This window comes from Cygnus atratus, chromosome 7, assembly GCF_013377495.2.
Source record: "Cygnus atratus isolate AKBS03 ecotype Queensland, Australia chromosome 7, CAtr_DNAZoo_HiC_assembly, whole genome shotgun sequence".
NCBI classification, from domain to species: Eukaryota; Metazoa; Chordata; class Aves; order Anseriformes; family Anatidae; genus Cygnus; species Cygnus atratus.
The window spans coordinates 22601441-22627392 of record NC_066368.1 but is presented as its reverse complement, the minus strand read 5'-3'; the positions used below and the strand labels follow the sequence as shown (position 1 = coordinate 22627392).

The window sequence follows — 25952 nt, the reverse complement described above, 5'->3', positions numbered from 1 at the left end:
ACAGATGGCAACAGGACCTTCTGTACCCTCCCTTCTCACTCTGCTACCTAATCAGTGGTGAGATGCTCCTGCAAGCTTTTAAAATGAGTTTTGGATTTGATTTACTTTCTCTTGTGTGAATCCAAGTTGTTCTGAAAGGGAAGCATGAGGTGCAGGTCCTGAAATGCCTCCTGTACATCATGAGGCCAGCTGTAAGGCTGCAGAACAGCACGAGGAATCAGCAGAAAATGGGGAATTGATATTAAGACACAAGCTCAAAACAACACCGAAATGCTCACATCTGTGGCACATTGGTCCTCAGGATGAAAAAAAAAAAAAAAAGAAAAAAGGAAATGAACCGATTTTTGAACATATTCTGCTACATTTTGACACAGGAAAGCAATTCATTCACTGATGGACTCAAAATATGCCAATGCCACTTGTTATCATACAAACCCTGACCCAGGGATATTAAGGTGGGCACAGTGACATTAAATATTTCCTTTTTTTTTTTTTTTTTTTTTTTTTGAAAGCTCATCCACCTCATGGTAAAAGCTGCCTGACAAACTGCTCAACTAAAAGTCCTTCATTGTGCACAACAGACACAGTGCTGAGGATGCGATGGGCTCAGAGGCACTGCTGGCTTGCCAGGGATGTGCCTCCAGTGATGGAGCTCTTGCACAGTCACTTATTCTTCTCAAAATCAGCATCTTGACCAAATTACATTTTTTAAAGGAGGCTTAGTTATTTTTTTAAAATAAGTTAAATTGATAGACCAACACTTCCCTGTCTCTGACATCCACATACATACCCCCAGAATGCTTTCTCAAAGAGCCAACATCAAGGCCCTTTGGATTTAAAAAAATAAACCAAAATAATTAAAAAAAAAAAAAAAAGAAAACCAAAACCAACCCCCAGACACCTATAGTATCATCCTCCCCACTGCCAATAATCAGTATTTAGAGAGCATTTACCTCAGGTGGTAATCACACCCAAAGCTTCAATTCCTATGGATGTGCCTTGTCCCAAGGTGATTTAATTTATGAGTTTCCATGTTGTGGCCATGAGCTGCACAACATGGCTGTGTGCGGGGCTTGTTTTAAACCTATTGGGTGGTCAGACCATCTCGTTCCTGCATTGTAAGGAACAAAATTAAGCACCAAGTCACCGCCTTGATACCGTTGATAGTTCTGCAGCCCTCCCCTACCTTCCCTTTGTCATCTCTTCTCAAGCTGAACAGAGTTGCCAAGCCTTTCATTGGATGGGGGCACACCTTCTCCTCCTTGTCTGTTATTTTTCACAATTCTGCTGTGTGACATCCTTCTGGAGTCCTTTGGTATTGCCATAGCATCCTGCAACGTTTCCCCAGTCTGCTACAGGGAAGGTTTTTCCCCAGATTTACTTGGCCTGACGCTGTATCACATACAGACTTACCACTGGAAATGCAAGCAGAGCCAAAAAAAAAAAAAAAAACAAACCCAAGCCCCAGCATGTGAAGATGCCATCTATCATCTCCTTCCACCACAAACAATAATTATCTCCTCCCCTTGTTATTTATGACTTATGGACCCCTCCCTCACTGGGCGGTGGGTTAGTAGCTCTGCCCAGAAGTGTCCTCCTGAAGGATCTCAGCTGTCCTCGTCCCCCTCATCAGGTGTTAATTAGGGACAAAAGTCAGGCACTGGGGGGGGGAACTCTATACAAAATAGTAATTGTTAAAAAAATAGTAATATACATCATTTTGGATTAGCAGGGATATAGTATATTTATTTGGATAAACAAGTAAAAAAAAAAAAACAACTAAAAATTCTGTATTGCCTTACATCCATAAAGTCTTCTGCCCGCTCGGTCCTTTCAGGACTGTCATGTTTTTGGGCCAAAGATGGCAGGTTTCAAGGTCTCACCGTGATGCCTATGGGTGGATTTATGGATTTTTGCAACCCTTTCTTACACTGACTACAGGAGGTGTGTGTTCAGTAAGAAACTCACACTGAGTTCATTTAGTTGCATGGGAGCTTAGTTTTAAATTCGGTGTTAAGATTGATGGGAGCAAGAGGAACATGGGCTTGTATTTTAACACTTTGATGAAAAGGGATATTTCTTGTACTCTAAGGTAAAGTAAGTTTCTTTTCAGAACATGGGCAGATTTATTTTTTTTTAAGGTATTTGTCCACCAGAGGACTCATTTCATGACAAATCACAGCAAAGTTGTGCTGCATCCCACCCTCTCCACTCCACTCCTTCTCATGCAAGATTGAGGCCATTTGTCGTTATTGCCACCAGGTGCAGCAGAGAGGGACTTTCTGATGATGCCCTCTGTGAAAGTATCTCCTTGAAATCTGTGTTCATGGCACAGAAAACTGATCTCAGGATAGCAGGAAAAGTTGGAAGAGTGATTCAGTTCTCTATTCACCTCCTTGATGTTGGCACTTATGAAATTTCCCTCATTTAAAAAAGCCTTTACAAAATTCCAGGGAAGGGATTGAGCTCTCCAGTGCAGCTTTCAATCTCCTGCCTTAGTCCTGCTGAAGGATTCTTGTGAAAGGCTTTCAGTCCTTAGCTTCATTAGGAGTTGAGAAGGGCTCCAAATAAACTCCAGCCTGTGCAGGCTCCTTCAATACAACCTCACACTGCTGCTGCAGCTACATGGACCACGGGGCTGAACTGGGCATTTCTTAGGCTCTTAAAAAAGCCTCGTGCATTAAAACACACACACGGAGTGTTTTAGCACTAATGTGCATGTCTGAAAAATGGGAAATGTGTATTAGATGCTCTTCAAGTGCTCTGGGAAACAAAGCAGAACGTTTTCTGAGCACAGAGTGGAATTTAACACCTACGGAGCCCCTGTGCTTGCTGCTGGGAGGTGGCCATGCAGATGGGGTCTGAGCTGGGAGGGTACAGAAGACTTCAGGTCTGACTCTGTCCTCGTCTGCCCCTGCGTGGGTGGCAGGAGGTTGGTGGTGAGACCACCGGGATGCTAAACCTCCTCCTGCACCAAAACCTGCTTAGTTTATTAGTTCTACCCTTAGAATATCCTTTTTCTTTCTTACTGTAATTTTCCACAGTGAATAATTTCATTACTGAGGAGAGGGTCAGGGGAAGCACATCCATGAGATACCTCATACAGCAGATGCAAGAGAACTGTGCAGGATGTGCTGAAATACCGCATGCCGCCACGTCCTGTCTTGCTGGGATGAGCTTGAGATCCAAATCTGCGCACAACAGCAAACTCAAGGTTAAGGGATGGATGCAGCCCATCTTTGTCAAGTCTGATTAATCTATGTTGAACTTGCTATACACTTTATTTTGTTTTTGAGGTTGCACGTGTTAATTCAGGCATTTCTGAAATATGGAGCATCTGCTAGTAGGTGGCTTAATACAGGAGGGACCGTGGCGATGCTACCTGTTTATTCCTCGTTGTCCCATACTGGAAATGTAACTGGAAATGTTAGCATCTTTCCTGCTGGCAATGGACGTGGGCCACAAGAGCCTTGTGTTTAGCACCAGGCACGCACCTGAGCTGCTCTTCCACCCAACAAGGGAAGCTGAAAACAAAGGAGCAGTGAGCTAGGGCTGGTGATGCTGAGCTCCAGGTCCAGCTGCATGTGCTGCAGGCAGGGCATGATCTCCTCAAAATACAGCTGAAAAGACAGCCAAAGGTGGTCTAAATGATGCTAGTGAAGAGGATGTGAAAAATAAAGTAATGGGAAGGATTTGATATACTGTGATTCTGAACCAAAAAGCTGTGTGCTAGGTATTTAATGCATCGTGAGCACATTTATTACTGCCTCCCAGTGTGTCAAAGCTGTATCGGGCTGCCTGGGAGAGAGAGTGCTGTATCTGTAAGGAGAAAAAACATTAAACCTGGTGATACTATTTTACCATGTTTACTAGGGATAAAATGTGCCACCTCCAGTGTCAGAGCTGGACTCATCTGAACAGTCACCCCCGTGTCTATTCACAGGCAGGTGCTGTCATTGCTCCGGTGCCACTGACTGTTACTGGGCGTAATTGTAATTAGTAATAGGAAGTCCGTTATAGAGCAGTGGTTTTTGTTTTTAATAGCGACTATTTTTTAAAAAGTACTCTAGTTATTTATTTTTAAAGCCTGACATGGTGATTAAAGCCCTAAGATAAAGCCTTTGAATTACAGCCTCATGTATCAGGATGCTTCAAGCTGTGGCTGCAATGCTGGGAAAATCATGTCCTGAGTGTGGCCCCTGCACGCTGCCAGCTCAACTCGTGCCCTCTGCAAACTCTCCTGCAGGACATGGGGCCGTCACACCCTGAAGTGTCCTCCTGTGGGCTGGGATCTGGCTTAGGGCAGCCACAGCTCTGACCTCAGCCGCTCTGGGGACAGCGGCCGTCCTTGGTGGCCGCAAATCAAGGGGCACCAGCGCGTTGGTGTGGTTTAAAGAGCATCAGTGAGGGGTGAGAGAGCTGCAGTTTGGTTCATGTTCCGCAATCCCATGCACCAGCACAGTCCCAGAGGTCCCCAAATCAGCAGTGTTAACGCTCCAGGTGCTAGCATTGGTGCTCAGGCTGCACATAACAGACCAAAGGAATGCAGCAAGCCTGGAGCTCGTGTGCACACAGGGTGCAGTGCCCCTGAAGCCCCTCTTGCACCCCATCTTGGGCACCACTTTGCCACCCAGTCCAGGCCTGGGGAAAAAGCAGTGCCACGCATTGGGGCTGCGCAGGGGAGACTCGGGCACGGCTGCGCATCCCCAGCAGCTCCCTTGGCTGCCACCATCAACAGGATGGTGGCGTTAAGGACTAGAGGGGTTGGTGAAAATTCACGCTTGCAGCTTTCCCTCCCACCAAACCATCCCCAAAGGAAGACAACTCATAGCCACAGGCTGCGAGGTGAAGCAAAAAAAAAAACAGTTTTTATTGTGCCTAGAGCAGAGAGACCACACGGCTTGGTGCACAGATGGAGATGCTGAGCTCCTGCTCAGCTCGCTGCGGTCGGGGCATGCGGCCCCGGTTGGCGCCAGCGATGCCTCCTTCACTCCCTCCTCGCCCCATGTGAAAACCAGGCAGGAGGCGTCCGCCCCGCTCCCCCCCACCCTCAGGGTTTCTCCCCCCCGGGCTCGGCGTGGGGCCGCCTCTCCCCTCCCGCAGGCGGCTCAGGCGCGCTTTGAAGAACTCGTTTATTGGCTCGCAAACAGGCGGTCGCATCCGTCGAACTCAATTTAAGACCCAGTGTGTACAAAGTCACAGTCACGGCTTGAAGAGCACAAGGCAGCACCCTCGGAATAATCGTTAAAAGTCCCGGCGTATGTACAGCTAAGTGCCACCTCGAGTATTCACAACACAGTAACGTACTGCAATTAGTCACTTAAAAGTAGTTCCCTAGAGAAACAACCTTCCGCTCCGGCTGCGGGCGCAGGAGGGGAGCCCCCCGCAAGCGGGGCCGGAGTCTGTCCCGTCCGTCTGTCCCATCTGTCCGTCCGTCCCATCCATCCGTCCCGTCGTGGGGGGGATGCTCAGTGCCGCTGGCAGGTGTGCAGGCGGGAGGCGTCGGGGGGTCCATGGTCTCGCTGCAGGCGGCACGCCAGCCCCTCGGCGCACTGGCAGCGCTGGAAGATCTCCAGCCCGTGGGCGCCTTTCCGCCGGTGCCTGGTGCACACCTGCCCCTCCCGCAGCACCGGCTTGCAGATCTTGGACCAGAAGTGGCGGGCGCAGCACAGCCCGGCCGCGCAGTCCGACGAGCGCAGGCAGAAGTCCCCCTCCTCACCTGCGGGGCCGAGCGGGGGTCAGGGCGCTGAGTGCCGTCGGGGGGCTCCGGGGCCCCTCGGGACGCCCCCCCCCCCCCCGGGGCTCCCCCTTCCTCTTACCTTTGCGGGCGGGCAGCCAGGCGGGCGCGGGCGTCCGTCGGGGCAGCGCCTCGGCGCCGGTCTCGTCCAGCTCGGCGGCGCCGGGAGGGGGCTCGGGGGGCGTGCAGAGCCCTGCGGGAGGCAGCGCGGTCAGCCGCGGGGTTCGCTCCCCCCTCCCCTTCCCCTCCTGCCCGCCGCCCCCCGGACCCCGCCGCCCCTCACCGTTGCTGCAGGCCGTGCCCGGGCAGCACATGGCGTCGCGCAGGCAGCGCTTGCGGCGTCTCCGGCAGGCGAGGCAGAGCGGGGCGCCCCCGCCGCGGGCCGCCCCCCCGCAGAACTCGTCGGGGCCGCAGTCCTCGTCCTCGGCGCACGGGAAGGGCTGCGGGCGGCACAGCGGGCTCAGCGGGGACCCCCCGGTAAGAGCGGGGCCGCCGCCGGTGCGGGGTCCCCCCGTGTCCCCCCCCCCCATCCCCGTTCCGGCTCCTACCTGCCGGGTGGCGGCCGGCGGAGGTTTGTTGCTGCCGTCGAAGGGCGCGGCGGCGGCGGCGGGGGCGGCGCTGGCGGCCGCCCCCCCCTTGATGGCGTTGGAGCTGAGGGCGCCGCCGGGCGCCGCCGCCCGCCCCGCCGGGGCCGCGCAGCTCAGCGCCGCCAGCAGCGCCACCAGCGCCCGCATCGTCCCGTGCCGTGCCGTCGGTGCCGTGCCGTGCCGTGCCGTCGGTGCCGTCCCGTCGGTGCTGCGGCTCCCGCGGCCCCCGAGCAGCGCTACCTGCCCGCCCCGCCGCCGCCTTTATACCCCGGGGGCTGCCTCCTGCGCCCGCCCCTCGGGGAGGCGGCCGCGGCGGCCGCGGATGGGATTTCAAAGGGCCCCGGGGGGCTGTGCCGATGCCCCCCCCCCCCGCCCCGCCGCCCCGAGCGCTTCGTCATTGGCCGCCGGCCCGGGAGGGGGATTTCGCAACGACGGGGGCAGCTCCGCGCCCCCCCCGAGCACCCCCCTCAGTTTCCCCCCCAGACCCCACCGCCAGATGCGGCCGCGGCTCCGCTGTCTGCAGCCTCCCCCCCCGCCCCGTCCCGTCCCCATCCCCGTGCCTGGGAGCCGCCGTGGGGAGCGGAGCCCCCCCCTCAGCCCCCTCACCCCACTCCTTTGGTCTCCCAGCCCCGCGCCTGCCCCCCCCCCCCCCCCCCCGCCCCAGCTCCCTTCCTGGCGCCAGCGCAGCTCTGCAGGAAGCTGCAGAGAGCCGAGATGGGGGGAAGAGGAGCCCGCCCCGTCGGACCCCCCCCGTGCACTCGCCTGACCCCAGCCCGGAGAAGCGGGGCCGGGGGGGGCGGGGGGGTCGTCTCTGGGCTCCCTTTGATGCGCGGAGATCAAAGGGGGGAGCCCAAGGGGGACCCCCCCGACCCCCCCAGCTCCCTCGCACTCCCCCGTCGGGGCGTCCCGCACCGAGGCGCCCCCTGGCGGCCCCTCCAGCGCCTCTGCGTGGAGGTCGGGGTTAATTGGAGAGGCTTAATTGGCTTGTCGGATCGGGCCGGTACCTGCCTCAGGTACGGCCCCAAAGCCCCAGCACAAGCAAATGTGTCCGTGTCCTGCCATCCCCCCCCCCCCCCCCCCGCCCCCCCGCCCATTTGCCGTCGCATCTCGGCTCCTCGGCAGAAAACCCGGAAGGGGATACGAGCCCAGCAGCGGGCTGTAGGCGTCGTGCAACGTTTTGTTTGGCTCTCCCCTCCTGCGTGTCATCGTAAACCTGAGCAAAAAGTCCGACTGAGCAGCAGAACTCTCCCAACTGAAGAAAGACAGCAACGCGCTGCTCAAAAGTAATTATTTTTATTTCAACTCTATAAAGTATACAACAGGCACTCGGCAATTACAGCTGCAGGGAAAATACAGAGCAAAACAAAAGCAGTTAAGTTCATGAAAAAAAGTTCTTAAATCTACATCAAAAGAGTGCAACTGGTCGACGACCATCGGATGACAGACAATTTTCTGACGAACAAGAAAACTCTTTTATGTAGAATCCATTGTAAGAAGAAAACCGGAGAAATCAGATTACAAAAAATAAAGGACCAGTGTAAAAACAGCGTAAATCGGACTCAGGACGACAGGCAACTCCACACAAAATTTCCCTTTTGCCCGTAGAGCCTGAGGCTGGCCAAGTCCCGGCGTGATGCCCGACGGCTCAGAGAAATGGCATCGCTCCCAGGCCGGCTGTGGGGCAGTGCCGGGGCCTTGCCTCCGTGATGGGCTGCAGGGGGGGCTGACGGAAAGCACGGATCCTGCTCGGTCGAGGGGCTCAAACGAGCTACTGCGGTGTTTCTTGGAGGGCACCCGGTCTCGCCTCAGAGACGCGAGTTGCGCGCGGTGGCAATTCACCTTTAGCCGCTCATCGCTTTTTGGGGCGGAACATTTGTCGTGGGTTTTATAAAAGACGGTACGCTGGAGCCGGACTGCACTATGGGCTGGATCTGCACAGCTTAGCAAAACAGGAATACCTGTATACAGACTGATAGGATGTCATATATTAATTTGACCCGCACATACATTTATACATTTCACAGAAATGACTCTGTATCTCATTAACAGATACACAGCTCTGGTACATTTAACAGAAATAAGAGAACGACTTCATCATTTCTGTAATTCATCAATATTATATAACAAAGGCTTATAAATTGTTAGCAGAAAGAACTGTAAAACGCAGCAAGCTAAGAAAGGACAACATTTTGAGGTGTGTTTGTCTTTGTCATGCAGCATAACACCAAATTTGTATTTTTTATAGGATGCCATGGATTTAAGGCACTTGCAACAATGCCAGATAGCTAGTCATGTTCTAAACCTATGGGACAGATGAGTAACAGTACAGTCGACATAAAGTTTAATAATACTGACAATTATGACATTAATTCAAGTCTACTTCGATCTAAAAACATTACATTACAAATAAGAAAATGAAGTAATAATGCCATGGAACTCTAAATAAAAAGTTATATGTGTACCACAAAATATCAACACGAAAATACCTATTTACATAAATATTTGCTTGTGGTCCTGTTGTTAAATAAGAGTTTGCTATGGATAATGCAGCACTGTAAGAAGCTACAGATCTTCTGTATCTTATGACACCAATCCTAATACGCTTGTTTTAAATACGGCAGCTGATTTCCCCCTGCGCAAATACACCGTTGTCCAATATATTAAAAAAGGAGACAAAGAAAAGACAGTAAGTGGAAACACAGAGGCAATCAGTTGTTGTGAATATATATATATATATATAATGCAACTCAAATATATTACTTATAAATGAAGGAGTCTATAATATACATATGCTAAGTATGTCGTTTAAAGGATGCTTAGTAAAAGTGATGAAAGTTGAGTGAGGTGTTTGATACCGAAACAAATTTATATTCAGTACAGTGCATGCCACACGATGCAGGTCTTGCGGTGCATGGCACAAGGAAAAACGGATAGGAAGAAAGAAAATAACTCATCAGCCCATTTTAAAACATTCTTCCCATAACGTTTCTGGGTTGCCCCCAAGGGGTCGTGATGCTCCTGGCAACCCTTTGCTCGACAGACAGCTGAATCTCAGCTACTCACTGTGACTGTATTGAGACAAACTCCTCTGTATGTACTTCTGTAGAAAGCCAACAAATGCAACAAGTTTTGTCCTCCAAGGTAGCCACAGCATCGAGTGAAAAAACAGGGGGACGTGAATAACAAACTCAGCTTTCATGCAGCAGGCGCATGACTGCTTGTTTGCTCGGATGACTGGTGACTGTTTTAGCCCTAGTGTTCAGCGTTTGCTTTCAGTCCTTTGGATTGAAAACTAAGTATTTGCTCTGCACGAGTGATTCCTGGTAGGCGTAGTTACTGTCTTTTCCCTACGGTTTTCAAGGCAAACAAATTTTAATATGATGCTGCATGGGACGGATGAGCAGCGGAAATAACCTGATGTTATTGTGCGGATGACGTTGCATCGCCTTTCTGCATAACTATGGAGAAAATTCAGCAGAATAGACTGGGTTTGAAGGGGTCTGCGGTGACTGAGCTCTTTAGGTTGCTGGCAAGCAGCAGACATTGTTGATGCTGTCAAAGAAGTGGAGGAAACATCTTTTTCGTATGTTCTATTAAGACTATGGAAGTCACTTTCATTAGGAACACAGAAAAGATTTAGCATTGGAGAAATAATTTTTTACCGTTAAAGCATATGTTTTCTGCGCACTATGCAAAAATGGTCAGCAAAAGTTGATCTTTTGACTTCCAGGATATGTAACCGCTCTTGACAACTCTGAGATGAAATGGGGCAGCATTTGCTAATTTGGGGGCAGGGTCTGTTAGAAAGCTGACGTTTCTTGTTGGTATGACAGGATAAACGTTTAGACCCGTGTACAATGCAACGAGTAGGCATACAGGACAGTATTGCCTTCTTACGTCTGTATAAACCAGAAGAGACTTCGCTAGAGCAAAGGAAAAGCAGTGGAAGTCAGGGGAGGAAAAGCATACATGCACCAACATCCTTCTCCCTGTCTTTTTTTTCATACAAGCTGACCCAGCTCTGGCCATCCCCATGCCTTAAATGTGGTCACCGGGGTCTTGGTACGCTGGCGATAAGGTAGACCGATAACTCTTACAAAACAAACCCACACGAAATATCAGATTTCCGCTAAATTCCACTGACTTTTCTGTAGAGCTCCTTCCAACTTAGTTTGCTGAGACGTTAGGATTACATTTTTATAGGCAATATTAAAAACAGAGCCAGCAAACTGGCCCTCCATCACATTTTATATTGTTTTAATTAGCTTTGTAATAAACATGGAAGAGATGCAGACACAGAGATGTAAACTCATCTGTTCTAAGAGCATGATGGAGAATGATGCCTCTTGCTACATATTTCTGAAATGGTGGTTGACTGAATAGGTATATTCACAGATGAAGGATGTACGTAGCACCTATAAAGTACATTACGGGTCTTATATTTTCCCTTTGGATTCTAAAAAGGTAAAAGTTAAGCTTAGTTTTATGTCTAATAGCTAATCAGTAAGACCAGTTGGCTGCTGTCGCTTTATTATAGGACCATTATTTGAGCACTATTTTATAGGTAAAATGGGTAATTTTATGATTTCTTTCCATGCATTTATGTTTTTGTACCAAAGGAAAGGAAAAAAGGAAACGTTGTGTTACGTTATGTTCTCAGCTGTATGAGAGAAGCGACCCATATCTGCCTTAACAGGATCTAGAGCAGTTGTGCTTTTGTTTTACCAGATTAAATAAAAATTCTCCGAAAGAAAGAGGAAAAGTAACATTCATTCTTGTCATGAACACTGCTTGGAAAGAAAACGGACAAATTTTACCACTGCTTTGACATGAACTCTTTGATCAGTACCGTTGCTGTCCTCCTTTGTTCCTACACTGGCCAACAGCAGAAGACCTACCTAGTTTGGAGTGTGGGAGAAGCCCAGATCCTGTGCTGTATTTACCTACAGCACTTAATAAATTACTATTGATCCTACTGATAAAGCCAGTACCTTGCAGCTAGAATGAAGTGTGTCTTACACTACGTATCTTTCGACTTTTGTAATTAGAGCGTAGCAAGATCATTGCAGTGATAGAAAACATGTTTCTTTACTGGTGAAAGGCTTTGCGTCAGGACCACCATGTCAACTGCTATATTAAGTTTGAACATAAAACATGAAGAGCACTATTGTCATCTAAGCAATAAGTCCTAATGCCACTGTAGTTACTGTAGCAGCATCAATCAAGGCATCATGGTGACCCCGAGCACGAATCCTCCCCAGTTCTTTCGGTTTCGCTGGCAGCCATGTCCCAGGAAGCTGTCTTCAGCAAGGCAGAAGCAGGTAAGAGAAATACATTAAAAATCTATGTCCCATCCTGAGTTGTCGTCAGGGGGTGGTTCATCATTGTCCTCAGGGAAGCTGTCAAAATTGCTTGTGTCTGTTGGAGATGCAACCTGTGGAAAGGACAGAGTGACAAGACGGGGACCATCATCAGAGCTGTTTTTTGGACCTCTACAGACCTCTTGACCTCACAATGATGATCATGCCAGAGCAGTCAGTGGGCTTTTTTTTTTTTTTTTGGTTCTTTTTATTTACTCTAGTCCCGGGGATATTGCTATGGTGCTGGTCAGAAAATGCTAACTGCAGCAAGCAAGGTGTGACAGTAGAGAAGTTTTGCATTCAACAACTTTTTGCTGAATCCCAGCAGGACTTTCCACAAAATCCCCACTGGTTTCGTACTGTCTCTAATGACCCAGGCCCTCTAGCACTCTGCCTCAAGGGGAATTTTTCCACCCATTGGAATAAAGTTGGCAAAAAAGACTTGAAAAAGCCCCTGTGTTCCAGGAGCACCTTTCTTCCCCAAAGCCCAAGATTTCCAATTTATGGCTTCAGGATCCTGAATCTGAGGTTGTCAGCTGGGCCTCTGGTGCCTTCTAGCTTCCTGACAAGTATTCCTCTGCCTACAGAGCCACCAGACAAACCGATATTCCTAGGATGTTTCTGAATTTCCAGTGATCAATTTTGACACAAACGACTTTGTTCTAAGCTACAGTGCAACCAACCATGACCACTTACAAGGAAGCAGAGAGTCTGAGTTTCAGCTAAGGTTTGTGAAGGCCAAGTAGAATTACTTTTTAGGAAATGTCACTTAAAAGCTACTGTAACTAGACGGTTTCTATTTTTTTTTTTTTTGCTTCATGAAGATAATTGAAACTTTCTTATAATGAGACGTTGGTGCATCCAATGCAATTGAAATAAATGAAACAATACAAAAAGAGACCAGCAGTTCCCTACAGGCCAAAATAATCAGGGTCATACTGAAGGAGTACGTTGAGCTGTAAAGTAGCCAGTGCAGACTGGAGAGGACAGCACTTGCTGTAACAGTGCTGCGTAGGAAATGCTTGCCATATTTTTTTCCCAACCTACAGTCCAGGACACATATTTGATGCTGGATAACTGCTCAGCTGCATCAGAATTTACCCGCGGCTGATAATGTCTAGGGGAAGAATCAAACTCCTTGCATACTCAACTCACTGTGAAAAAAAACAAAACACTTTATACTGGATTTGGTAATTTTTTTTATTTTTTTTTGAGTTACCTGTGTCTGCTTACTTTGTTGAGTTGGAGAACCTTCATCTTTAGGGTCCTCACCCTTGGTGGGCTCTGAGTTTGCTTTCCTTCACGGCCCTTGTGCTGGACCCTGTCTCTCTTTTTCTCTCAGCCCACCCCTATGTGAGTTCTCCCTTTGGGAGAAGAACTGAGGGATGTATGCACAAGATAACAGCCACCAAAGCAGAAGAGATGCAGCTGGTGTGGCCATTCACAACTTACGCGCATTACCTGTAGCTTCTTGCAAAAACCCCTCAGCAGTGATGCAGAATGCGTAAGTGGACTGCATGGGGTGAAAGCATCTGTGGAGCTCCCCTGGGTTCCTCTGCAGATGTCTACACTGAGAGCATCTGGCAGAGCTGGCACAGTCATTTGAACTAGGTGAAACTTTATGGGAATTAAGTCCTGTTTTGGGAGATGGGTTCTATTTTGCCTTCATCTGACAAAATAAAAAGGCAGAGTATATCCAAGACAATTGTAGAGTGTTTTTTTTTTTCTTAGAAGAAATATGATCTAGAGAGAAAGGCTGCATGAGTTGTCACTCTGCTAACTGACATTATGTGTTGCTAATGCTGTTGGGCATGACTCTCCAGAGCTTCGTGTCACCCATATGTGGCCTGCGGTCCTTCATGATCAGAGAAATGGGAACAAAAGTCTTTCTCAATGCCCTCTCCAGCCAAGAAGGGATACTCCAGATATATCTCTTGTCCATCCCAGAGGGTAAAGCGCGAACATTGGTATCATCTGCCTGGTCACTTGCCAGCCTAAGAGCTTGTGATGAATTATGGTGAAGAGATCTGCATGTCTTTCTCAAAAACAAGAGCCATGATGCAAGACAGCACATCTTTGGAAGAGTCAAGAAGGAGTAACTTTTCAGGACAGCTTCCATCACAGATTTTTAATCTGTGGTATCAAAGCTCAGCTGCTCCCCGAAGCAATGTTCTAGCAGCAGATCTACCCTAAAATCCTGTGGAGCGAGGGCTAAGGAGTAGGTTTTGATTGTCTCAGTGGTAGTACACAACTGCTGATGAGTGTTAAAGAGCTGTGAAAGGCCTATTTCTGAAAACAAAACAAAAGCTAGTCTCTATGTTTAGCCCTTCTGGCTCCTTTCCAGCTAGGGAGGAGAGGTGCAATGACTGAAGGAAAAACTGATTTCTTCCCCTAGAGCTACATAGTTTTGGTCACTTTTTAGATATGGCCATTACTGAGAGTTGGGTCTTCTGCCAAAGCAACTGAGCTCGTTGAGGAAAACAAGGCTGAGCAGGACAGACAGCTTCAGGGTTGAAAAACTGTCAGCGAGGTTCACTAGTTAATGGAGGCACATTTTGTAGAGGATATCAAGAGTATGTCCAGAAAAGATATTCGTCCTAAGAATTCTAGGAAAGAAGAGTTGTGTTGCTTTGGGACTGGGGCAGTGTATGGCTGTCAGCACTGATAAGCTGCCCTGGAAGAATGGTTGAGTCTTCTGAAGAGGGCAGGATGCTCCTGTCTTATTTTGGACAGCCCTGATGGTGGTCAAAGGGATCACCAAAGAGATGGTGGTGTGCTGGCAGCAGATCACTTTTGGGACCATTGCAGACATGTCCCTGGTAGGATGGCACCAGACCCAGGAATATACATCCCAATGATGCCAAGAAAGACCCTTTCCTGATACCATGTTGGACCTTTGTGAAAAAGCTGAGGAAGTGTGACCTGTGCAAAACAGGCTAGAGAATGGCCTCTGGGCAATGCCAAAAAGAGTAGAAACAATTTCTGGTGGTAGAGCAATGTCATGGAGAAATTCATGCCTGTAGAGAGCAGATATTATTGAAGTCACTGCTGTGGGTTGTTCTGTCTGAGGATTAGACATGCACGGCTGATACATATATTGGGTAAAAGCAGTATTGCAAATGCTCTTGCTAACTAAAAAATCCACTAAAAAAACAGAAAAAAATATTTGGGCATTTTCATCTACACTGGCATCCTGCACAGAGCATAGGCAAACCAGGAATTGAAACTGGACATAAAGGAGTAAACTTGATTTCACTGACTTGAAATATGGTGAACAAGTTAACAGTTATTGGAAAATTAATAGCTATTAAAATCAGCTTAACAGAAAAAAAAAACACGCAATTTTGATTTATAAAATATTTACAAGCTGTTTGGTGATCCTGCTTTAGGCAAACATTTACAAAGTCCTGATTTCTCCTGCTGCCTGTCACTGACTTCTGTAGTCCATAGGGCAAAAGGGGGGCACAAAACCTCCTTGCTCTTTCATAGCCGTTAAGAAAACTTTGGGATGGCAGATTCAGCCCCCGAGCTGTGCCTGCTGTTGCTGCAGGAGGTACAGGACCACAGACAGACTGAGCAAAGGGGTGCAATTAAATACGATTGCTAATGTCATTCTCTCACTGATCCATTGGGAGAGGCATGGAGAGAAAGGGATTAAATTGAAACAAGGAGGGGAGGCTGCCGAACAGAAGGGGCCGAGGTAATTTCTATCAGCTAATCCTGTTTGGTTTCTCTTTGCAGCAGGCTTTGTGGGTAAAGAGCTCACAAAGACATCAAAGGAAGAGCTTTGCTGCAAAGGAAAATGAGTAGAGCTGTCCCTCCGAGTCTGCTACCAGTTAAACATAAACTAGTCAGTAACAGGGCTTTTCATGTAAGACACGGATGCAGGAAAAAAGGGTAAAAAGCACAAAAGAAAAGACAGAAGGAAAGGTTAATGCAAAAGAAAGGGAGATGGCATACAAATCCCACTTGCCCATCAAAAACAGGAATAAAGGAGAAAGAAAGAGGACACATCTGAGAAAAGGGGTGAAAGTAGCAGCTCTCTGCTGGAATGTGAAAAGTACATGAAGAAAAAAATGCAGCAGGTGAAAAAGAGAAGAAAACATAATAGTGAGTGATTCTGCCTGGGCAGCAAAGAGCATTTCATCACAGTCATGCCCTAAATGACTTCCACTGGAAGAGAATGCCAGGAGACGAAGTATAGGTGAAAATGTCCTTAAATGGACTTTTTATTTAGGGTTTTGCTCAATTTTGTTCTCTGACCAGCATATCAGATGAAATAAAGCACATGCTAACTATAGTGTATTAGTGCCTGAAACTCACAAAATTCGTGTTAAAGAGACAATTGCTTGGGAAAGAGAAATGAAGTAGTAAAACTTACACTTGGTATTATAGGAGGTGTCAGTGTCCCTTTTCGTAACCCTTCCCAGTTAAAGCCTTCAAACCATCTAGAAAGGAGAGAATAATAAAGCATGTCGGGAAGTTAGACATATGGCTAAAATATCACAGAATTAAATTTAAATTGCTTAAACAGTGGGTTTTAACTCCTGCAGACATGTTCTTCAAATGGTCTAATTAGCCTTAATTATTTTTCCTGTCATGTTTATATACGCTTTCTTGGCTGAAAATGGATTGTGTGTCACAACCCAGTGGTGATACCATGGCAAGTACAAATTACAAATGCTCCGAAGGAAACTGTTCCTCACTGCAGGTGTCCTGGCATCTGCTCTTTCCTTCCTATATGGCCAGTCCGTGCCATATGAGACCCCTAATGTCCTTGCTTTGTATGAGATTGGATGCTCCAGCCTGCACAGGGATGCTCTCTTCCTGGTTTGGGCACCTCAGGTTTTCTTGGGCTAAGGCAGCTCAGGCAGAAGGGTGAGCCCTGAGCTGAGCTCACCCTCAAAATGTCCCTCCAATGCATTTGTATTGCTTTGGGGATTGGAGCAGAGAAGGACGAGCACAGATGGAAGAGGTAACCTGCCTCTGCGGTGGTCCCTAACTTGTTTTTTTTTCCTCTCAAGCAGTGTGGAAACTCTTCAGTAAATTTCTGTAGCAAAACAGAGCTTATGTAACATCACTTAAGAACTCTCTCCCATCGGATCAAAAGGTTTGATGAATTAACATTATGGGTAGAGAGAAAGTTTGCTGGGGGTGGAGGGGAGAGAAATGGAGGAAAACCTTGGAAAATGATTCTGCAAACCAGAGAAATCCAAGCAGGCAGTGGTTGAGTTGGATTGTTTCCAAATGCTCTTCTGCATTCGAGTAATTACAGTGTAATGGTCAACGTGCAATGTGTTTTGGTCATAGGCAAGGCTAGAAACGATACCAAAACACAGGAAAAAAACATCCAATGCAAACTCAATTACAATTTAAAGCATACTTGAAGGGAAAGGCCAAAGGAGTTTAAGAAAAGTGAGTCTGGCAGAAAATGGAAGTGTTTGAAATGCATGTTTCTGTGGGTTCAAATGATGGATGGCTGGGGAATACACTTACTTGTGCTTTTGGATATCTTTCACTCCGTTTTTCAAGTTCCCTAATCTTTCTGATGGATTGTCCCTATAAAATGAATAACAAATTAGGTTACTTTCTTAATCCTTCTGAACAACTCATTTCTTTACAAATAAGAGAAAGGTGATTATATTTTATGCATTTACCTGCATAGTTTTTTAATTAAATTAGCAGCATTTTTGGCAATCTTCTTTGGAAATTCGATCATGTCAATTCCCCTTAATATGATATTATAGGTCTTCATGGGGTCTGGGCCTGAGAAAGGGGGACTTCAGAGGGGAGAGAAAAAAAATGTTAAAAGTTTGTCTTTAAAATAGCATTAAAGATTGATAAAAACCAAAACAACAACAACAACAACCAAGCAAAACAGAGTACTCTACTGTGAAATGAGGAAAGGTAGGTGACAAATAGGAATGGTTTGCTTTGTATGATCTTAACCAATTCTCAGCCAAGGTGCTTTAATAGTGTCGGAATTTAAGTGATGTTGGCTGGAAGGAAGTACCTAAGAGCAAAGTAATGTTTTCTGGAGCAGCACATGCCAAATCTTGTTTCCATGAAGACCCAAGTCCCAGCAGCCTGGGGAACAAGGGTCCTAGATTTGCTCACTGGCTTATTCTCAATTTGATGTTGTGACATGCTTTCAGTGGGGATTAAGGCTTCCATTGGTTTAACAGAACAGGGACAAGTTCACTGAAGAACAGCAGTATGTGAACAAAGAGCCCCTAAAGGCAGATGCTACAATTTGCTTGCTTTGGGCTGAACTACCAGGCATGTGCTCTTGCAAGGTGGCAAGACGTGAGGTCCCAAACACAAAACAGGCTTCCACTGTCTTGGGTCCATCCCCAGAGCTGCTATGCAGCTTTAGGTGATGGATCTTTTTCAAGCTCTTTGTATCTTTGGTGGATGAGGTGAGGAAGTGCAAGGAAGCCAAAACTGTCAAAATATGCAGTAATGTATGCATTCAACTTTTGCATCTAAACTAAATAAGGGAAAGGGTGGATATAGGGTCTCAGGCTCTCAAAGTGTCAACTCTACCTCCTCCTTTTCAGATGTGCAGCATCCCACTACTGCACCTCCTCGGCTGAATTACAAACCCCTTCCCTGCCATGTTCAGCTCATTCTCAGTTTATAGGAGCCCGGGGACAAAAATGAGGGTGGAGTTCTGGTGACATGTCACAGCATTTCCTAAAAAGCCTGTTCATATCTTGCCATTTGAGAGATCTGCATGGAAACTGTGATTTAAAATGGAAAACTAATTATTAGGTTCAGCAGCACAGTGTTGAGGCTTCACTGTGCCATTACAGCACATGCCTGCTCTGAATCCTTCCCGTCATCTAATCAGTGTGACAATGGCAGAAATATTTGGATCTCTTTTCGGCAGCTGCGCCAGCTCCGATGCCCATACCTGCCAGTCAGGAGTTCATACATTAGGATTCCCAGTGACCAGTAGTCTGCTGAAATGTCATGACCTTTGTTCAGGATGATCTCGGGGGCTACGTACTCTGGAGTTCCACAAAAAGTCCATGTTTTCTTTCCAAATCCTATTTTCTTTGCGAAGCCAAAATCAACCTGTGAAAGGAGGAGAATAGCATCAGGGCAGAGCAAGAGAGGGAATTTCAGCCATGCATTCGGTTCCTCTTGAAGTGAAGCAATGCAGAAAGAAGACTTCCTTATGGGAATATTATTGCAACAAAAACATCATGGGTTGTTCAAGAACCAGACAACTGCAGTGATCTTTTTGCTGATTTACCCTTCATAATGCAAAAAAGAAGATTCTTGTGAGAGAAGAACAAATGCCAACACTGAGCATTTCTTGGAACATGTAACTTCACATCATTTGCAGATCAAGTTGTTTTGTTGTTGTTGTTTTAAAGTCCTAGCTTTTACCTGAGCAAGAGCTATTCAGGCTAAATACAGACCATGGCAGCATCTGCTGAGAAGTTCAGATTTCTACTCCAATCCAAAGAGTGTTGTAATAACAATTTATTTGAAAATGATGCAACATGCTGGTGGGATCACAAGCCTCAATGTACCCTTATAGCAGTGCCCCTGTGGCACACCAGAGCATGCTACAGGCAGTTGTGGAAAATGAGACTACACAGGGAACCAAAGCTATTCTTTGGGGCCTGAGCAGAGCTTAGGCTAATAGGCTTAGTGTATTTTTAGCTCTGCCCTCCCCTGCCTCGGTGCTGTGCTTGCCCAGAGCTGTGGTCTGTAGCACACTCTGCTGTCCCTTGATGGCTGTGAAATGCTCCTACACCTTCCTGCACTAGCCAGTGACAAAACATCAGTATTGCCATCCTGAATGGTCACAAACTCACAAGAAGGATCTGTCATGCTGTGGGATCTGTGATACTTCCTGTGCTACCAAAGATGGGTCCAAGGAGATCAAAATGTCTAAGGAGCTGGGGGCTGGTGATGGGAACAGCAGACCCTGGTCCAGATCCTACTCGGGTGGAGAGAAGGACAGTCTGGCACCTAATCTACCTCCATCATCTGACACCTTGCTGGAACCCTCAGCTTCAGTGAAATGCTGTAGAGGATTTATTCTTCTGTTATTCATTAAACTTAGTATCATGGTGACACATGGTGGATACCACCAGGCTGTAAAGGCCCATAATGGTGATGGTCTGACTTACCACTCCCAAAGACTGACATCCTCTCCCTGACTGACTGACTCCCAGGTTTCCCTTCTCAAAGGCAGGGAAGAGTCCCCCATCCAGGAGGCAGAGATGTTGCCCCATTGTGAGCCTCATGGATGGAATCAGCCCCTCTTGGACACAGCTCTTTTAGGGTTGTGTCATCCCATCCTTCACTGATGGTTTCCCAAGTGCCCAGATCCCCATTAGTTAGAAAGAGGGGTTCCCCAAAAGGGGTGGGACAGCACCTCCTACCAAGGACAGTCTTTCTTTTCTTCTCCCCTCTTCATGGGTTCACAGAGACTTTTTCAGTCTTCAGACTTTCTGAGTGTACTTTATTTGCAGGACACCTCTACATTGATTTTTGATTCAAAAAAACAATATACATGAACAGTTCAATACAGTGAAATCCATCAGCAACGCTTTAATGTGGGGAGTGGAGATCTAACACAGGTGCTCCCATCCTGGTTTGAGGAGGTGGATGTCGTAGAAGGACAGCACTGAGAAGCACCATGACACTCTGGGAAGAGCAGGTTCAGGGAGAGCCTCCAAGAGTCACTTCAGAGGAGTTGGCACAGATCAGTCAGGTTTGTCATCAGTGCTAAAGCACAAGTGGCTTTAGCCACTTAAAAATGTCTGCTACTACCCAGAACGGCAGTACACAGGACATGGATACAGTTTGATTATGCACATTTTGCCTGATAGATAATGAAAAGAATACAAAGCTGAAGGACAAAGAGCATGCAGGGACTCCTACAGAAATGGTGCTAATGATGCAATATGTGAATTGCTCCAATGAACAAATGTAACCTCTTCCATGAAAAGTTATAGCTTGCAGACATTATAATGCTATCAAAAGTAAAGACAAACCAAATTCCAATCCCCTTGCTAAAGCAAGAAGCTGAATCAGCTACAGTTCAGCAACAGAGTCTGACGATCCAGAGCAATTAAAAATAATAATTTTGTGCCATGACAAGGTCATGGTTAACATTTCCATTAAGAATGATGCTTTTTTTTTGCTTATACAAAGGAACTTACTCAGAAACAATAGTTTGCAAAAAAAATTTCACCTGACACCTATAAAGCTCACAAATGCAAGTCCTCTCCATCTCCTAACGATATCTTTTTGTCTTTCAGTAGCTCCAAAACAACTAGATGGATTTCTCCAGATGTTCTTCTCTAAATGCTTCCAGACTGCAGCCCTGAATTTCAAATGTTAGCCAGAATTAGCATTTTCCAGCTCAGCTACAGCCTCACTCTGCTGGAGGCTGGGAAAACATCCCAGTGATGAGTGATGATATTCTGGCCCTGATCGTATCTCAAAATTTACTGATGGCCACCATCAGAGACTGGACCTTGGGTTGGGTGGACTTTTTTTCTGACCCTCTATGGCTAATTCCATCTTCTCTACCCATAACACTAGTTGTCCAGTACTAGAAGACAGGAATGGCGTCTTTAATTTAAATTTTTTTTTTTTTTGGCAAAACCAGACATGGCAGGCACTTACCAGTTTGGCATAACCTCGATGATCCAGAATGAGGTTTTCTGGCTTGAGGTCCCTATAAATTATTCCTTTGGAATGCAAATATGCAAAAGCTTCGACTACGCATGCCGTGTAAAACCTGGTTGTCGAATCCTCAAATGAACCTCTGTGTAAAACAAGAAAGAGAAAGATGATAAAGTGATTTCTAGGTAAAGGACTGAGCTGTTTCTACAGGTCATTATCACCATCATGGACATAAAGTAAGGGCTTGATTTTTGCAAGAGGTGAGCTATTCTAGCTGTAGTTAACCTATATTTATTCTACCTAGAGCAATTCTTTATATTTAGAATTTCTTTTTCTTAATAGCCTAAAACCGTATTGTAAGCCGATCCAATCTCTTCCCTTTCTGGACTTCATCTTACTGTTAAAATATCCATACGGTCCAGTAGAATCACCCAGTACCTGGAAAATGACTGCTGCTAAACTGACTTTTTCAGATAAATTTACATGTATTTCTATTTTTTAAGTTAGCTTCTTTGCCTTCAATTGACATTCATATCAAACGTTTAAATCTAAAATACTCTAATTTTTATTTTATATTTACATCTTTTAGAATTGAAATTTATAAGTAAGTTTCTTCTATGTAAAAGGTGATTTCTTTATTATAATCTTTGACTTTTAGGTGCTGACAGGATTTTGAACTGTGAAGATCAAGAACTCCCATACTCATGTTCATAACTGCGACAAAAGACAGAAAAAATGCATTTGCTGGGACTTGAAGTGTTAATCGTAAATTCAGCATTAAGTGTGCTTTTTGATCCTCATTTGAGTACAAGTTTGCAAGCAGTTTTCAGAAGCAAAGTATATTCCTCTGCCTGCCTCGAGCTTCTGGCTGGAGCAGATGGAGCTCAGAAGTGCATCTAAGCTAGGTGGCAGCAGAACCACAATTTAAAGCTGAGAGAATTGAAGATGGAATTTTCAGGCTCTGACAAAGATGAAGGATACATTCTAGCACCTGCTAACTTTGCTACTCTTCTCCTTTTAATGTTCCAGAGAAGGCATGGTTATGGGAGAAGGAAGAATTATAAAAATTCAGTATGGATAATTAATTAAAAATAATTTCATACATGTTTTTTGATCAATCTTTCCAATGCATTTCTTTCACTTTCCAAATTTAATTAAATCATGTTTCAATTATGATTCTATTGCATATTTATATGTGATTGCTCGCACACTTCCCTGCCCCGCCGTTGTGTTGTGTGTACGAACCACGTACACCCGCACAACCTACATTCCACCTGCCTCCTGCCTACACACACAGAACAAAAACAAAACACTGCAAGGTCAAATCCTCCAAAGACAGGAAATACCAGGACCACATTTGCTTGTGCATTACGATGTGGTATTTAATTACATGCTTTCAGACTATTTTTTCCATGGCACTTCTGTGCCCCAATCACATAATGCTAAGCTATAGGTTCAGTGCATGATCCTGTGTCCCACGTTGATGAATGGCCCTTACTTAATATAGCTGGACCCAACCCCCACAAAGAATTATTGATTTCCTCCTGAGATTTCCTCTGGTCTTCATTGCTATTATACCTGACTGCTTCATAAGCATTAAGAAATGTTAATAGATATGGTTTATTATGGTTTATGGCTTATTGCAATGTCTCCGTGACAGATGTGGAGGCTGCTATTCATAGTTGGGGGGGCAGAATTTCATACACTGAAATGAAAAATGCAGGTCTTTCGACAGGATGGGAAATACTGATTTCTCTGAAGTCTTTGAAGGACTTTGCATTTTTTATTTCTAAATTGCACTTTCCCATGGATTTTATTCGCAAATGTGATATCTGATTAATGCCACTAATTTTTTTAAGTCCACAGTTAAGGCCACGTCAGCAATGCATAAAGGTACTATGCTGGAAGGACTGTATCTCTCAACCATATCTTGCAAGTCTACAGTGAGAGTGAAATCACCACTGCACCTACTGCAACCCCTGGTTGCACCCTGCAGGGTCACTGTCTGTCTTCATACATGGTGCCAAAAGTCTCTGACACCCTTGTGACAGTCCCCCATTTTCCTATCAAGGGTCTGAACCTCCAGACAGGCTCCCAAACATGAGAAACAGTTGCATGGGCACCGAGGATGCAGCTGCAATCTGTGATCAGAAAAGGCCAACATTAAAATAAACCATCAGCTATTCAGGGGTATGAAGTACTTCTGGTATGAACACAATACCCTTCAGATATGAAGACACTTATCATGAATACAATTTATCACATGATTATCATCATTACCACCACTACTTTCTGTATCTTTTCCAGGTTTGTAGAGATGTCATGAGAAAGTAGCTTGAGCTAAGTCCCCATTTATATAAAGCCTTGTACATGTTGGAAATAACCTAAATCAGTCCTAAGGGTATTCCCAGTTATAATTGGATTCCCTTTGTCTCTAGTCAACTGCATAGGAACAGAAATATTAAATTATTTCCTCATCTTCTGGGGATCTTAAATTAAACATAACATGGTAAGACAGGTTTTGCACATGAAAAAGACCCTTGGTTATCTGAAGGCATGTTAAAAAATATTCAACTTTTATGACAATAACTTTTTAAAACTCACCTGTCCCTGAGAATTGTCCACAGCTCTCCACCTAGACAAGCTTCCATCAGCATGTACAGGTACTTGCTGTCCTTGAATGTCCTGTAGAGCCTAGCATTGGAAAACAAGAAAATAGACACAGACACAGACACAGATTTCTAGGTTGGAAGAGACCTCAAGATCATCAAGTCCAACCTCCGACCTAACACTAAGTACTCCACTAAACCATATCGCTAAGCTCTACATCTAAACGTCTTTTAAAGACCTCCAGGGATGGTGACTCCACCACCTCCCTGGGCAGCCCGTTCCAATGCTTAATAACCCTTTCGGTAAAGAAGTACTTCCTAACATCCAACCTAAAACTCCCCTGTCGCAACTTTCGCCCATTCCCCCTCGTCCTGTCACCAGGCACGTGGGAGAACAGACCAACCCCCACCTCACTACAGCTTCCTTTAAGGTAACTGTAGAGAGCAATAAGGTCGCCCCTGAGCCTCCTCTTCTCCAGGCTGAACAAGCCCAGCTCCCTCAGCCGCTCCTCGTAAGACTTGTTCTCCAGACCCCTCACCAGCTTGGTCGCCCTTCTCTGGACTCGCTCGAGCACCTCCATGTCCTTCCTGTAGCGAGGGGCCCAAAACTGAACACAGTACTCGAGGTGTGGCCTCACCAGAGCCGAGTACAGCGGGACAATCACCTCCCTAGACCTGCTGGCCACACTGCTTCTTATACAGGCCAGGATGCTGTTGGCCTTCTTGGCCACCTGAGCACACTGCTGGCTCATATTCAGCCGACTATCAACCAATACTCCCAGGTCCTTCTCGACCAGGCAGCTTTCCAACCACTCATCTCCCAAAATAGTATAACATTGACAGTAAAAGTCAAGGTGCCAATTGTTCCCACTTGTCACAGACCGTGTGCTTCATCCCAGGAAGTACCACAAGACAGGGGGGATCTTACAGAGCTAGTGCTGAATTTATGGAGATCATTTCAACCTCTCATCAGTCCTTTGTATCGCATGGGAAATAATTCAGCAGAAAAAGATGGGAATTTGAGTCATAGAATCACAGAATCATTAAGGTCAGAAAAGACCTCCAAGATCATCTGGTCCAACCATCCCCCTACCACCAATGTCACCCACTAAATCATGTCCCTAAGCACCACGTCCAACCTTTCCTTAAACACCCCCAGGGACAGTGACTCCACCACCTCCCTGGGCAACCCGTCCCAATGCCTAATCACTCTCTCTGAGGAGAAATGTCTCCTCATTTCCAACCTGAACCTCCCCTGGTGCAACTTGAGGCCATTCTTTCTAGTCCTATCGCGAGTTACCTGTGAGAAGAGACCGACCCCCAGCTCCCCACACCTCCCTTTCAGGTAGCTGCAGAGAGCAGTGAGGTCTCCCCTGAGCCTCCTCTTCTCCAGACCAAACACGCCCAGTGCCCTCAGCCGCTCTTCACAGGACTTGTGTGCCAGGCCCTGCACCAGCTTTGTAGCCCTTCTCTGGATACGCTCCAGGGCCTCGATGTCCTTGTACTGAGGAGCCCAAAGCTGAACACATTACTCGAGGTGCGGCCTCACCAGAGCAGAGTACAGGAGGACGATCACCTCCCTGGTCCTGCTGGCTGCACTAGTCCTGACACAAGCCAGGATGCTGTTGGCCTTCTTGGCCACCTGGACACTCTGCCGGCTCATGTTCAGGTGAGCATCGACCAACACCCCCAGGTCTTTTTCCTCTGCACAGCTTTCCAGCCACCCTGCCCCAAGCCTGTAGTGTTGCATGGGGTTGTTGTGGCCAAAATGCAGGAACCAGCACTTAGCCGTGCTGAACATCATCCCCTTGGCCTCTGCCCATCGACCCATCCTGTCCAGGTCCCTCTGCAGGGCCTTCCTACCCTCTGGCAGATTGACACTTCCCCCCAACTTGGTGTCATCTGCCAACTTACTGAGGGTGCACTCAATTCCCTCATCCAAGTCATCAGTAAAGATATTAAAGAGGATGGGCCCCAATACCGATCCCTGGGGAACACTGCT

General features: G+C 46.5%; 2 protein-coding genes across 4 annotated transcripts in view; both read right to left on the bottom strand.

The window, feature by feature from the left end:
• Positions 1-5176: 5176 nt before the first annotated feature.
• Positions 5177-6471, bottom strand: DKK1 (dickkopf WNT signaling pathway inhibitor 1). The gene is made up of 4 exons (XM_035538208.2): positions 6286-6471; positions 6021-6177; positions 5820-5930; positions 5177-5719 (listed from the first exon to the last, which is right to left on the bottom strand). Exons 1-4 carry the CDS (start codon positions 6469-6471, stop codon positions 5469-5471), a joined length of 705 nt encoding a protein of 234 aa, XP_035394101.1. The 3' UTR covers positions 5177-5468.
• A 1130-nt stretch (positions 6472-7601) lies between these two features.
• Positions 7602-25952, bottom strand: part of PRKG1 (protein kinase cGMP-dependent 1) — a 467733-nt gene continuing 449382 nt past the window's right edge. For all 3 annotated transcript variants that reach the window (XM_035538227.1, XM_035538220.1, XM_050711884.1), the window contains 7 exons: positions 23946-24035; positions 21342-21483; positions 18601-18764; positions 17342-17464; positions 17181-17243; positions 16066-16132; positions 7602-11758 (listed from right to left, as the gene is read on the bottom strand). In XM_035538227.1, the coding sequence (XP_035394120.1) occupies positions 11660-11758; positions 16066-16132; positions 17181-17243; positions 17342-17464; positions 18601-18764; positions 21342-21483; positions 23946-24035 (748 nt within the window). In that variant the 3' untranslated portion in view covers positions 7602-11659. The remainder of the gene's footprint in view (positions 11759-16065; positions 16133-17180; positions 17244-17341; positions 17465-18600; positions 18765-21341; positions 21484-23945; positions 24036-25952) is intronic.